The 13,342-nt window shown below is 46.2% G+C and overlaps 1 protein-coding gene across 1 annotated transcript in view; it reads right to left on the reverse strand.

Moving 5' to 3' along the window:
• Positions 1–2,022: 2,022 nt before the first annotated feature.
• The window catches only part of LOC110521804 (inactive tyrosine-protein kinase transmembrane receptor ROR1), a 196,080-nt gene continuing 184,760 nt past the window's right edge, over positions 2,023–13,342 (reverse strand). Inside the window, exons 10-13 of the mRNA XM_021599678.2 lie at positions 7,934–8,113; positions 6,430–6,657; positions 6,145–6,290; positions 2,023–4,973 (exon numbers count right to left, since the gene is read on the reverse strand). Of these exons, the coding sequence (XP_021455353.1) occupies positions 4,046–4,973; positions 6,145–6,290; positions 6,430–6,657; positions 7,934–8,113 (1,482 nt within the window). The 3' untranslated portion in view covers positions 2,023–4,045. The remainder of the gene's footprint in view (positions 4,974–6,144; positions 6,291–6,429; positions 6,658–7,933; positions 8,114–13,342) is intronic.

Genomic DNA, 13,342 nt, shown 5'->3' on the forward strand with positions numbered 1-13,342 from the left:
AGTATCTGGTGTGGCCACCAGCTGCATTAAGTACTGCAGTGCATCTCCTCCTCATGGACTGCACCAGATTTGCCAGTTCTTGCTGTGAGATGGTACCCCACTCTTCCACCTAGGCACCTGCAGGTTCCCGGACATTTCTGGGGGGGAATGGCCCTAGCCCTCACCCTCCGATCCAACAGGTCCCAGACGTGCTCAATGGGATTGAGATCCGGGCTCTTCACTGGCCATGGCGGAACACTGACATTCCTGTCTTGCAGAAAATCACTCACAGAACAAGCAGTATGGCTGGTGGCATTGTCATGCTGGAGGGTCATGTCAGGATGAGCCTGCAGGAAGGGTACCATATGAGGGAGGAGGATGTCTTCCCTGTAACGCACAGTGTTGAGATTGCCTGCAATGACAACAAGCTCAGTCCGATGATGCTGTGACACACCGCCCCAGACCATGACGGACCCTCCACCTCCAAATCAATCCCGCTCCAGAGTACAGGCCTCGGTGTAACGTTTATTCCTTCGATGATAAACGCGAAACCAACCATCACCCCTGGTGAAACAAAACCACAACTCGTCAGTGAAGAGCACTTTTTGCCAGTCCTGTCTGGTCCAGCGACGGTGGGTTTGTGCCCATAGGCTGCCTTACAACAGGCCTACAAGTCGTCAGTCCAGCCTCTCTCAGCCTATTGTGGACAGTCTGAGCACTGATGGAGGGATTGTGCGTTCCTGGTGTAACTCGGGCAGTTGTTGTTGCCATCCTGTACATCTGTCCCGCAGGTGTGATGTTCAGATGTACCGATCATATGCAGGTGTTGTTACACGTGGTCTGGCACTGTGAGGACGATCAGCTGTCCATCCTAGCTCCCAGTAGCGCTGTCTTAAGCATCTCACAGTATGGACACTACAATTTATTGCCCTGGCCACATCTGCAGTCCTCATGCCTCCTTGCTGCATGCCTAAGGCACGTTCACGCAGATGAGCAGGGACCCTGGGCATCTTTATTTTGGTGTTTTTCAGAGTCAGTAGAAAGGCCTCTTTAGTGTCCTAAGTTTTCATAACTGTGACCTTAATTGCCTACCGTCTGTAAGCTGTTAGTGTGTTAACAACCGTTCCACAGGTGCATGTGCATGAATTGTTTATGGTACATTGAACAAGCATGGGGAAACAGTGTTTAAAACCCTTTCCAATGAAGATCTGTGAAGTTATTTGGATTTTTACGAATGCCCTTTGATAGACAGGGTCCTGAAAAAGGGACGTTTCTTTTTTTTGCTGAGTTTACTTTCAGAGAGCAGTGGTGAAGAAACTGGTTGAGAGCGTGCAACATTCCAGAATCATAGCAGAGAATTACGTGATTGCTCCAAATGGGAACAGTTGGAGCTGGACATAGTACTGATTAAAAACATTCCCCACATCACACTCACTCACGCACACACATACTCCATGAGGACCAGCTCTCCCTGCCAGGAGTGTGTTCATCTAATCATCTCTCCATATGTGCACCATTACTCTCCCTTTTCCTTGGCAAAACACACACACTCCTTGTTCTTTTTTACAGAAAGTGATTCCAGCCAGGATTGAAGTTAAACTCACACACACCTAGATACCCCACACATTCACAGAAACACACACACACCCGGATAATGCGAGCAAGGGTATTTTCCCAAAAAAACAAACATAAACAAGTATTCATTTGAACTATCTTACTATTCAAATGTATTTCAAGTGACGTGAGCTGAGACTCACCAACTAATACTGGACAAACGCTATTATGACAAAAAGCTGAATTGCACCACCGTGTGGTCAAAGATGGTTTTGAAGCAAATATATTTTGGACATTATGGTTACCAATGCTGGGGATACAGATGAAGCAATTGCTGCTCCCTTGTGGACCTATATAGTCAACACAACACTGTTCAACCAGACAGTTCTGGAATATATATCAACCCAACAAACTATTATCCAGACCCTGCAAATGTAACAATGCATAGATAATAACATAGGCTTTTCCAGGAATAATGATACCACCCAATATGACAAAAACATTGAATTATTTAATAATATTTTGCCATACAAAACTTCTGTGCAAATATCTTCTGACAAATACAAAGACAAGGCCTCTTGGTCAATAGAATATTCTGCATGTAAACCTTTCTTATGAATACACTGTAATACTGCAATCTAAACAAGTTTTATGAAAAGACTATCTTAGACTGTTTTATGAAAAGAAACTGATCTAACATTTTTTTTTTTTAACTACACAAAATAGCCAGTCCCAAGATTCACAGTCTTGTGTTTAAGTGGTTTTGAACTGGTATATATGCACTTAAATTCATATACATTTATCAAAAGATACCTGTATAAAACTCCAGATACCTAGGAAGGTAAAAACCTGTTTTTAGAAAAAAAATATAAGATATGTGGAATTTAAACAAACCAAAACCTTCATCTAAAGAGCAGGTTTGTACCTCTCGACAGTATCGGACTAATTGACACATCACAGAAAATGTCAGGATAGTAGACTTTGTACCTTGATAAAAGATAAGGATGCTCTTAACATTACAGAGTTGTGTATTATACCAAAGTTAACATGGAAGGCAAGTGCTACCAAGGGTAAACCGACGATTGTCCTCTTTCTGTACGGGCAAAGGGTGTGCGTCTTTTTAACTAAACAGTTGCATAGCAACAAACACATTCAACTGAGGTGAAATATACTGTATTGTAGCTGCTTCTGTGAGCTGTGTGCTAAAATGTGGAAGGATTTCTCATTCACCCCCCCTGTATTTTATCAAAAGCCTTATATCATTCATTCAGTCTATAGTAGAACATACTTTTTTATATCGTGGATCGTTTTGACAAAGAAGTTGTAATGATCGGCATACGTTTGTTAGTCCCACTTCTATATATCATCAAAAGACAATACGATTATCCATCAAAGTCTGCATAGCCAATGTAAGAGCCATATTGCATAGCTGAATGTACCAGATATGAGATGATAAGAAAGAGGAGGACAGACATGGACACAGACTGGAGAGAGAAGTTCGGCTGGTTTAAACACTGTTCTGATTTGTTCCTAGTAGCTACAGTATATCATTGCATACGAGTTGACAGAACCCTGTATTGAGAACGAGAGAGAGTCTAGTGGACGCACAGAGCTGTAGAGGCCCACATCTGTGGAGGCACATAGCTGTAGAGGCGCACATCTGTGGAGGCACATAGCTGTAGAGGCACACATCTGTGGAGGCACATAGCTGTAGAGGCACACATCTGTGGAGGCACATAGCTGTGGAGACTGAAGCAGAGGGTATGAGTGCTATGTCATTGCATAGCGTTGCGTAGGTAGGGCCTCGTCCCTTCTCCACAGGCCGCTTTGAAGTCAAATCAGAAGTCTTTGAAGTTCACATATCCCTAGAGGGGGGCTTAGCCTCCTGGAGGAGAGAGGTGCACTGTAGGGATGCCAGCCAGGCAGATGTGCTGACACAGGCTCAACTGAATATAAAGCCCTACTGACGCCACAACCGGGGACTCCCGCTGCTTCAGTACAGGGCCCCTCCAGTCCAAGCAACAACACACCCTGCTTCAGTACATATTGTAAGCTACCAGAAGGGCTCTGTGCAGCTCGGACTTCCGCCGAAATCATTCTGACGTCAACGGGAGTCTTGGAAGATTTATTGACGTCAATGGGAGGTTTTATTCACAATGACGTCCGAGTGATAGAGTCATTATATTGACAGGTGTGTTATTGTTGACCTACTCTGAGCTTAGAAATCCCGGTGTCCAGGCAGGCACACGGAGTAGCATCACTAAAAAAAAGTCTATCAAGGCAGTTTGAGTTTCAGAGTAGGGGGCAGGACACACTTGATGTCTCTTTTTAGTTTTTTTTTAGTTCTTTTGAATATAAATCTTTGCATCTCGTTCATTCAGGATTTACGTGCATGTATTTACAAGTAAAAGTAGAAAGTTGAAACAATTATTATAATAACTTTCTTACAAAAAAAACGAAACAAAAACCATCAAATCAACCAGGTGATATACAGTACAGGTCTGCAGTGTATTTACAGGTCTGCAGTGATGACCGATTCACTATACATGAGTCTGTTGGCGTCGGCCAGCAGTGCGGACGTCTGTGAGGGGTCCATCTGTTGCAAAGCCTTCTGGGACATGTGTCCATACACCTGCATGGTCCCGCCCCCTGGCAGGGCGGATATTGCCACACAGTGTGACAGCAGAGGCGTGTTCGCATCCTGATTGGACCCCGTGGAGGGCACGCTTGTCACGTGACCGGTGCTGGTGGAGCCGCTAGCGCTGCTGGGAGATCTGCTCTTGGGCGGGGGGAGGTGCTGCACCACCCTGGGGGGGCCCTGGGCCTGAAAGTGGGCCGCAGGGAAGGCAGCGTAGCCTGGGGGGATGGGGTACCCGTTGACAGGGATGAAGCGTTGGTGCTGGTTCTGGGCCATGGGCGCTCCATGGGTCATAGGGGTCCAGCCTGCCATCTGGTGGCCTGGATGACCTTGCGCAGGCATCCCCTGGGCCGGGTAGAGGTAACCTGCAGCGGCGGCATAGCGCGGGTTGCTGAGATTACTGACCGGACTGGCGCTCAACGAGGTGGTCTGAGTTGTGGCGTTGCCCCCGCCTCCTGATGGGGTACTAGAACTAGCGTGGGATGACAGCCCCTCCCAGGCCCTCAGGCGGCCATGGATATCTTTGAAACGTGGTCTTCTCGTCGGGCCCTCCTGCCAGCACTCTGTCATCAGGCCGAAAACCCTGGGGGGGCAGTCCTCTGGGCAGGGCAGCAGCTGACGTTTCCTCACCATCTCCATGACCTCCTGGTTACTGAAGCCGTAGTAGGGCTGCAGGCCGTAGCTGAAGATCTCCCAAAGCACCACACCAAACGCCCAGATGTCTGACTCCGACGTGAACTTCCCATAGGCAATGGACTCTGGAGGCATCCAGCGGATAGGGAGTAAAGCCTTGGGCTGGACCCTGGAATAATAATAATACAGTTATTTATAAAAAATAAATACAAAATAAATGTAAATACCAAAAGTTACTTTATATACAAGATTAATCTAAATCAGTGGGAACGTAAAGGCAGACTAAACATAACAGCAATGACAAACTAACCAGGTGAGTACACTAAACATAACAGCAATGACAAACTAACCAGGTGAGTACACTAAACATAACAGCAATGACAAACTAACCAGGTGAGTACACTAAACATAACAGCAATGACAAACTAACCAGGTGAGTACACTAAACATAACAGCAATGACAAACTAACCAGGTGAGTACACTAAACATAACAGCAATGACAAACTAACCAGATGAGTACACTAAACATAACAGCAATGACAAACTAACCAGGTGAGTACACTAAACATAACAGCAATGACAAACTAACCAGGTGAGTACACTAAACATAACAGCAATGACAAACTAACCAGGTGAGTACACTAAACATAACAGCAATGACAAACTAACCAGATGAGTACACTAAACATAACAGCAATGACAAACTAACCAGGTGAGTACACTAAACATAACAAAACAATGCAGGTGCTTCTACACCTGCATTGCTTGCTGTTTGTGGGTTTTAGGCTGGGTTTCTGTACAGCACTTTGAGATATCAGCTGATGTAAGAAGGGCTATATAAATATATATGATTTGATAACCCCAATGACAAACTAACCAGGTGAGTACACTAAACGAGGAAGTGAGCACCATGCATTGAATGCACTGACTGTAAGATGCTCTGAATCAGAGTGTCTGCTAAATTACAAAACGTTTTCAAATGTAAATGTAAACATGATTATATTTGTATAATCAAACCGAAACCGAACCAACCTAAAACAGTACTAATCGTTCAGCACTACTGATCACAAGTCAGAGACTACTATGATGACACACCGAATGCTTTTAATCCATCATTTTTGTCTTCTTCTAATGCCTCTTAATGGGAAAGTAATCTAAAAGTAACTGAAAGCAATCAGAATACGTAACTGAGTTTGGGTAATCCAAAGGTTTGGGTAATCCAACTGTAACAGATTACATTTAGAAAGCAACCTGCCCAACCCTGGTTGGAGGTGTAGATCTTTCTGGACAGGCCCAGGTCAGAGATAGGGCTAGTGCTAGGGTTAGGATGTGTACATACCTGTAGTAGTCTGAGGTGTAGATCTCTCTGGACAGGCCCAGGTCAGATATCTTGACGTGGAGCTGTTCTCCCACCAGGATGTTACGGGCTGCTAGGTCCTTATGGACGAAGAAGTGACTGGCCAGGTACTCCATCCCAGCAGCCACCTAGAATAGAATAGAATTTTCTGAGTAACAGAAATGTATCTCAACACCACACCACCTCCACGCAAGTTCCGAGGCAAAGGATCTGCTACGGAACAGCGCCCCTGGATGGAGAGCAATTTGTGCAAGTTATGGTAGTTACCTGTAAGGCCAGGTGCAGGAAGTCCCCGTGGTCCAGGCTGGACTTGACGGTCCCGTCCTCGTCGCTACTACAGCCCACGTCAGAGTGAGGAGAGCGCATGATGAGGAACTCATGGAGGTCCCCTTGGTTCAGGAACTCAAACAGCATGCAGACAGGCTGTTCCTGGGTCACTACACCCAGCAGACACACCACGTTGGGATGGTGAAGCTCAGCCATGACCGACGCTTCCTAAACAGACCGATAGATAGGTACTTTATTAACACACAGTGACATTTCATTTCATGTGAAACAGCAGTATTGGCCAGTCTTACAGTTTTTGCCATGATGCTCCTATACTGCCTGCATCTGAGTGAAGGAAACGGGGCTCGGGTGGCTGGGGTCCCTGATGATCTTCTTGGCCTACCTGCGACATGTGGTGTTGCAGGTGTCCTGGAGGGCAGGCAGTGTGCACCCATAGGTGCGTTTGGCTGAGCACACCACCCTCTGTAGCGCCTTGCGGTCCACGGCGGGTGGAGTTGCCACACCAGGCTGTGATGCAGCCAGACAGTACGCTCTCCATGGTGCTCCTGTAGAACACCGTGAGGGCCCTTTCGTTCTGTAATCCGCGATGGTCAGGAGCCCCTGCCACATCGTATCCGACCCACTGAATTGCTTCTTCACTTTATCCCTGTACATGTGTTCCGCCATGTTGATCGGTGTGAGTAGGTCGTAATGGTTCTGTTCAACGATACCATTGTCCCCGGTCACCTTGCCGTGTTTATAAGCAGCGTACCTCTCCTTCAGTTTCCCTACAAGCCTCTGCCATCAAGCTACGGTTTTTGATTCGGGTAAGTTTTGAAAGTCACCATCAGTATCACGTCATCTATGCATTTTTTAAAATTAAACGTGTGACTGAATCGACATAATCATTGGTGTTATCCACAGGGGCGACCCGGGAAACATATCCCAGTCCACGTGATCAAAACACGGTCTTGGACCGTGTATTCTGATTGGTCGGAGCAACGCTGTACAGACCGGACCCCCGGAACTTCCCTCTTGAATCTTTGTTTGTAGGCAGGGATAAGCAAAATGGCATCAGGGTCAGGTTTACCGAAAGGAGGACGAGAGACGGCCTTATACCTGTGTCTAAAAGACGTGTAGTGGTGGTCAAGCTTGGAATTTCTGCGAGTAGGACAGTCAATGTGATGGTAATAATTTGGGAGCACGGACCTCAAACTACCTTTGTTAAAAAAATCGAGCCCATTTTCCCGGAGATGGTGGAACATCGGGAAGGTCGGGTGGACAGTGAGTACCCAGCTATTCATGTTCCAATAGTTCTGCCAGGGTGTACGAAGTAATGCACGAAAACAAATGTAAAAATAAAAATAAATAAAAAGAATGTTGAAACCTGCATTGTTTAATAGGGGGCTCGGAGCGAGGCGCTATCGTAGCCAAGGAAAAATAAGAATCAATCAAAGATAGCCTCAATGAACATTACAATACAATGTCATCAATGTTAACATGCCTGTTGGAATTCACCCCACTGGCCAGGGCTGGAGTAGTCCTTCAGGGTCTTGATGGCAACCAGCTGGGCTTGCTCCATACCAGGCAGGTACAGGTGACCCTTGTAGATCTTACCAAATGCACATTCACCTAGCTCCTCCATGAACCGCACTGCAGAGAGGGGGAGCTCCTTGGCCTTACTCTGGAGAAAGAGAGAGAGGTGAGGGAGGATGGAGGGAGAGAAAGAGAGAGAAGGAGTGAAAGGGAGAAGAAAGAGAGAGAGAAAAATGGAAGGGGCGAGAGAGGGGACAGAGAAGGGGAAGAGAGGTTACATGCTGACCACACCGCTCGTGTTACGTGCGGGAGCATTGCAAAATAAATGTACACATACATGCTATTCAATAATTGTATCCAAACTGATCATGCGTGTCAATGAAAATCAAATCAAATCAAATGTTATTTGTCACATACACATGGTTAGCAGATGATAATGCGAGTGTAGCGAAATGCTTGTGCTTCTAGTTCCGACAATGCAGTAATAACAAGTAATCTAACTAACAATTCCAAAACTACTGTCTTGTACACAGTGTAAGGGGATAAAGAATATGTACATAAGGATATATGAATGAGTGATGGTACAGAGCAGCATAGGCAAGATACAGTAGATGGTATCGAGTACAGTATGTACAAATGAGATGAGTATGTAAACAAAGTGGCATAGTTTAAAGTGGCTAGTGATACATGTATTACATAAGGATACAGTCGATGATATAGAGTACAGTATATACGTATGCATATGAGATGAATAATGTAGGGTAAGTAACATTATATAAGGTAGCATTGTTTAAAGTGGCTAGTGATATATTTACATCATTTCCCATCAATTCCCATTATTAAGGTGGCTGGAGTTGAGTCAGTGTCAGTGTGTTGGCAGCAGCCACTCAGTGTTAGTGGTGGCTGTTTAACAGTCTGATGGCCTTGAGATAGAAGCTGTTTTTCAGTCTCTCGGTCCCAGCTTTGATGTACCTGTACTGACCTCGCCTTCTGGATGATAGCGGGGTGAACAGGCAGTGGCTCGGGTGGTTGATGTCCTTGATGATCTTTATGGCCTTCCTGTGACATCGGGTGGTGTAGGTGTCCTGGAGGGCAGGTAGTTTGCCCCCGGTGATGCGTTGTGCAGACCTCACTACCCTCTGGAGAGCCTTACGGTTGAGGGCGGTGCAGTTGCCATTCCAGGCGGTGATATAGACCGCCAGGATGCTCTCGATTGTGCATCTGTAGAAGTTTGTGAGTGCTTTTGGTGACAAGCCAAATTTCTTCAGCCTCCTGAGGTTGGAGAGGCGCTGCTGCGCCTTCTTCACGATGCTGTCTGTGTGAGTGGACCAATTCAGTTTGTCTGTGATGTGTATGCCGAGGAACTTAAAACTTGCTACCCTCTCCACTACTGTTCCATCGATGTGGATAGGGGGGTGTTCCCTCCGCTGTTTCCTGAAGTCCACAATCATCTCCTTAGTTTTGTTGACGTTGAGTGTGAGGTTATTTTCCTGACACCACACTCCGAGGGCCCTCACCTCCTCCCTGTAGGCCGTCTCGTCGTTGTTGGTAATCAAGCCTACCACTGTTGTGTCGTCCGCAAACTTGATGATTGAGTTGGAGGCGTGCGTGGCCACGCAGTCGTGGGTGAACAGGGAGTACAGGAGAGGGCTCAGAACGCACCCTTGTGGGGCCCCAGTGTTGAGGATCAGCGGGGAGGAGATGTTGTTGCCTACCCTCACCACCTGGGGGCGGACCGTCAGGAAGTCAAGTACCCAGTTGCACAGGGCGGGGTCGAGACCCAGGGTCTCGAGCTTGATGACGAGCTTGGAGGGTACTATGGTGTTGAATGCCGAGCTGTAGTCGATGAACAGCATTCTCATATAGGTATTCCTCTTGTCCAGATGGGTTAGGGCAGTGTGCAGTGTGGTTGAGATTGCATCGTCTGTGGACCTATTTGGGCGGTAAGCAAATTGGAGTGGGTCTAGGGTGTCAGGTAGGGTGGAGGTGATATGGTCCTTGACTAGTCTCTCAAAGCACTTCATGATGACGGACGTGAGTGCTACGGGGCGGTAGTCGTTTAGCTCAGTTACCTTAGCTTTCTTGGGAACAGGAACAATGGTGGCCCTCTTGAAGCATGTGGGAACAGCAGACTGGTATAGGGATTGATTGAATATGTCCGTAAACACACCGGCCAGCTGGTCTGCGCATGCTCTGAGGGCGCGGCTGGGGATGCCGTCTGGGCCTGCAGCCTTGCGAGGGTTAACACGTTTAAATGTCTTACTCACCTCGGCTGCAGTGAAGGAGAGACCGCATGTTTTCGTTGCAGGCCGTGTCAGTGGCACTGTATTGTCCTCAAATCGGGCAAAAAAGTTATTTAGTCTGCCTGGGAGCAAGACATCCTGGTCCGTGACTGGGCTGGATTTCTTCCTGTAGTCCGTGATTGACTGTAGACCCTGCCACATGCCTCTTGTGTCTGAGCCGTTGAATTGAGATTCTACTTTGTCTCTGTACTGGCGCTTAGCTTGTTTGATAGCCTTGCGGAGGGAATAGCTGCACTGTTTGTATTCGGTCATGTTACCAGACACCTTGCCCTGATTAAAAGCAGTGGTTCGCGCTTTCAGTTTCACACGAATGCTGCCATCAATCCACGGTTTCTGGTTAGGGAATGTTTTAATCGTTGCTATGGGAACGACATCTTCAACGCACGTTCTAATGAACTCGCACACCGAATCAGCGTATTCGTCAATGTTGTTATCTGACGCAATACGAAACATCTCCCAGTCCACGTGATGGAAGCAGTCTTGGAGTGTGGAGTCAGCTTGGTCGGACCAGCGTTGGACAGACCTCAGCGTGGGAGCTTCTTGTTTTAGTTTCTGTCTGTAGGCAGGGATCAACAAAATGGAGTCGTGGTCAGCTTTTCCGAAAGGGGGGCGGGGCAGGGCCTTATATGCGTTGCGGAAGTTAGAGTAACAATGATCCAAGGTCTTTCCACCCCTGGTTGCGCAATTGATATGCTGATAAAATTTAGGGAGTCTTGTTTTCAGATTAGCCTTGTTAAAATCCCCAGCTACAATGAATGCAGCCTCCGGATAAATCGTTTCCAGTTTGCAGAGAGTTAAATAAAGTTCGTTCAGAGCCATCGATGTGTCTGCTTGGGGGGGGGGGGTATATACGGCTGTGATTATAATCGAAGAGAATTCTCTTGGTAGATAATGCGGTCTACATTTGATTGTGAGGAATTCTAAAATCAGGTGAACAGAAGGATTTGAGTTCCTGTATGTTTCTTTCATCACACCATGTCACGTTGGCCATGAGGCATACGCCCCCGCCCCTCTTCTTACCAGAAAGATGTTTGTTTCTGTCAGCGCGATGCGTGGAGAAACCCGTTGGCTGCACCGCTTCGGATAGAGTCTCTCCAGTGAGCCATGTTTCAGTGAAGCAAAGGACGTTACAGTCTCTGATGTCCCTCTGGAATGCTACCCTTGCTCGGATTTCATCAACCTTGTTGTCAAGAGACTGGACATTGGCAAGAAGAATGCTAGGGAGTGGTGCACGGTGTGCCCGTCTCCGGAGTCTGACCAGAAGACCGCCTCGTTTCCCTCTCTTTCGGAGTCGTTTTTTTGGGTCGCTGCATGGGATCCACTCCGTTGTCCTGTTTGTCAGGCAGAACACAGGATCCGCGTCGCGAAAAACATATTCTTGGTCGTACTGATGGTGAGTTGACGCTGATCTTATATTCAGTAGTTCTTCTCGACTGTATGTAATGAAACCTAAGATGACCTGGGGTACTAATGTAAGAAATAACACGTAAAAAAACTGCATAGTTTCCTAGGAACGCGAAGCGAGGCGGCCATCTCTGTCGGAGCCGGAAGTAGACATGAGTGTCTGTATAGCCAGGTATTTTTTACTCGTGAAGCGCTGCAAGTCCCGACTCTCCCTTCTCCTCATTGGTTTTTAGGAGCATATACCCACGTTGGTGATTGAAAGCTGAGGTCTACACTCCAGTACAGTTGGTGGTGGTAATGCACCTTAAAGTTGGTTGCTAACCGCCATATAAAGTCCACAGAAGAAGAAGAAGACTGAATGAGGAGAGATTACTAGAAACTAAATTTCCTCTTTTATCTGTGGAGTTATTGTTGGAGTAGAGAACACACGATTGTGCGATTCAATATGGGTCAAAATTCTACAAAGATCCAGGAAATGAATAACAACCCAATGTTTATATTTCCGGACAAATTAGTTAGTAACAGCAGGCTATTTAGCTAAATGTCCATTCATGTTTCACGTGTTTTTCGACCTGTCCACAAACGAATACAGTTGGCTCAGAGTTCGTTTTGATATTTCAACCTGCGTGTCCTGATCACGTCTGGCGTGGATGGACAAAATCAACATGCGCGCGCATTTTGTCCATCCACACCAGACGGCGATGGCGAACGCCGCTGGTCTGGTCAGCATATTAATTAAGTGCTGAAATTTCAATTCAGCTCAACATACTCAACACTCATGAGTACATACTCAACACCCATAATTATCTCAGTATGGGTTTGTACGGACCGGCATCAAAATTTAACAGCTTACAATTGCTGCTAGTTATAATTGTAGGTAGGCAAAGTGCCTGATATAACTGTGTGTGTGTGTGTGTGTGTGTGTGTGTGCACGTACACACGTGTGTTATCGCCTAGGGACGTCATAATTACTGATTATTCTCGTACTGTATCCATTATCTCCTTTCTTCAGCTCAAATCGTCAATAAATCCCTTAAACCCCAGACACAAAATACATAAGCGCACCAACACTCCAGCCAAGAATCTGGCAACACACTACCAACATAAACAACAATAAACTGACAGGTTAGTGCCGATTTGAGAATTTGCAGGTAATTAATTTTCTCCAGAATTATTAAAGTGGAATGAAGTGGCCCAGTAATAACAGAAGAAGGTAAACGTTTGGTTTAAGGGATGACAGACTTGTGTAATTATCTATCCAGCTGGGGACTGAACCATGAGAAACAGAGGGGAAGCCAAGAGGGCCAGCCAGTTGCATGGTTATGAATTTGAATGCAGAAAACTGACAATCCCCCTCTCTCAAACAAATATGTAAGGACCAAACTCCACAATCTTCACATCACATGTTGGAAATCAAGGTCAAATTCCATATCTATTCCAGTCAATTCAGAAAGTAAACCAAATTCCAATTCCACATTTTCCTGATTGAAAAACATTGAAGAGAATTGGCATTGCAGTGTACTTCCTGGATTGAATGGAATTGAAATGGAATTGACCCCAAGCCTTGTTCATCTTCAATCATGAGTCAGATGCACTACAGTAAAGGGGACTTCACCATTTTATCTTTCTAATTCAACATAGTCTTTGACGTTTTATGTTCCATAACCTTT

Source organism: Oncorhynchus mykiss, chromosome 30 (assembly GCF_013265735.2).
Source record: "Oncorhynchus mykiss isolate Arlee chromosome 30, USDA_OmykA_1.1, whole genome shotgun sequence".
In the NCBI taxonomy this organism is placed as follows: Eukaryota; Metazoa; Chordata; class Actinopteri; order Salmoniformes; family Salmonidae; genus Oncorhynchus; species Oncorhynchus mykiss.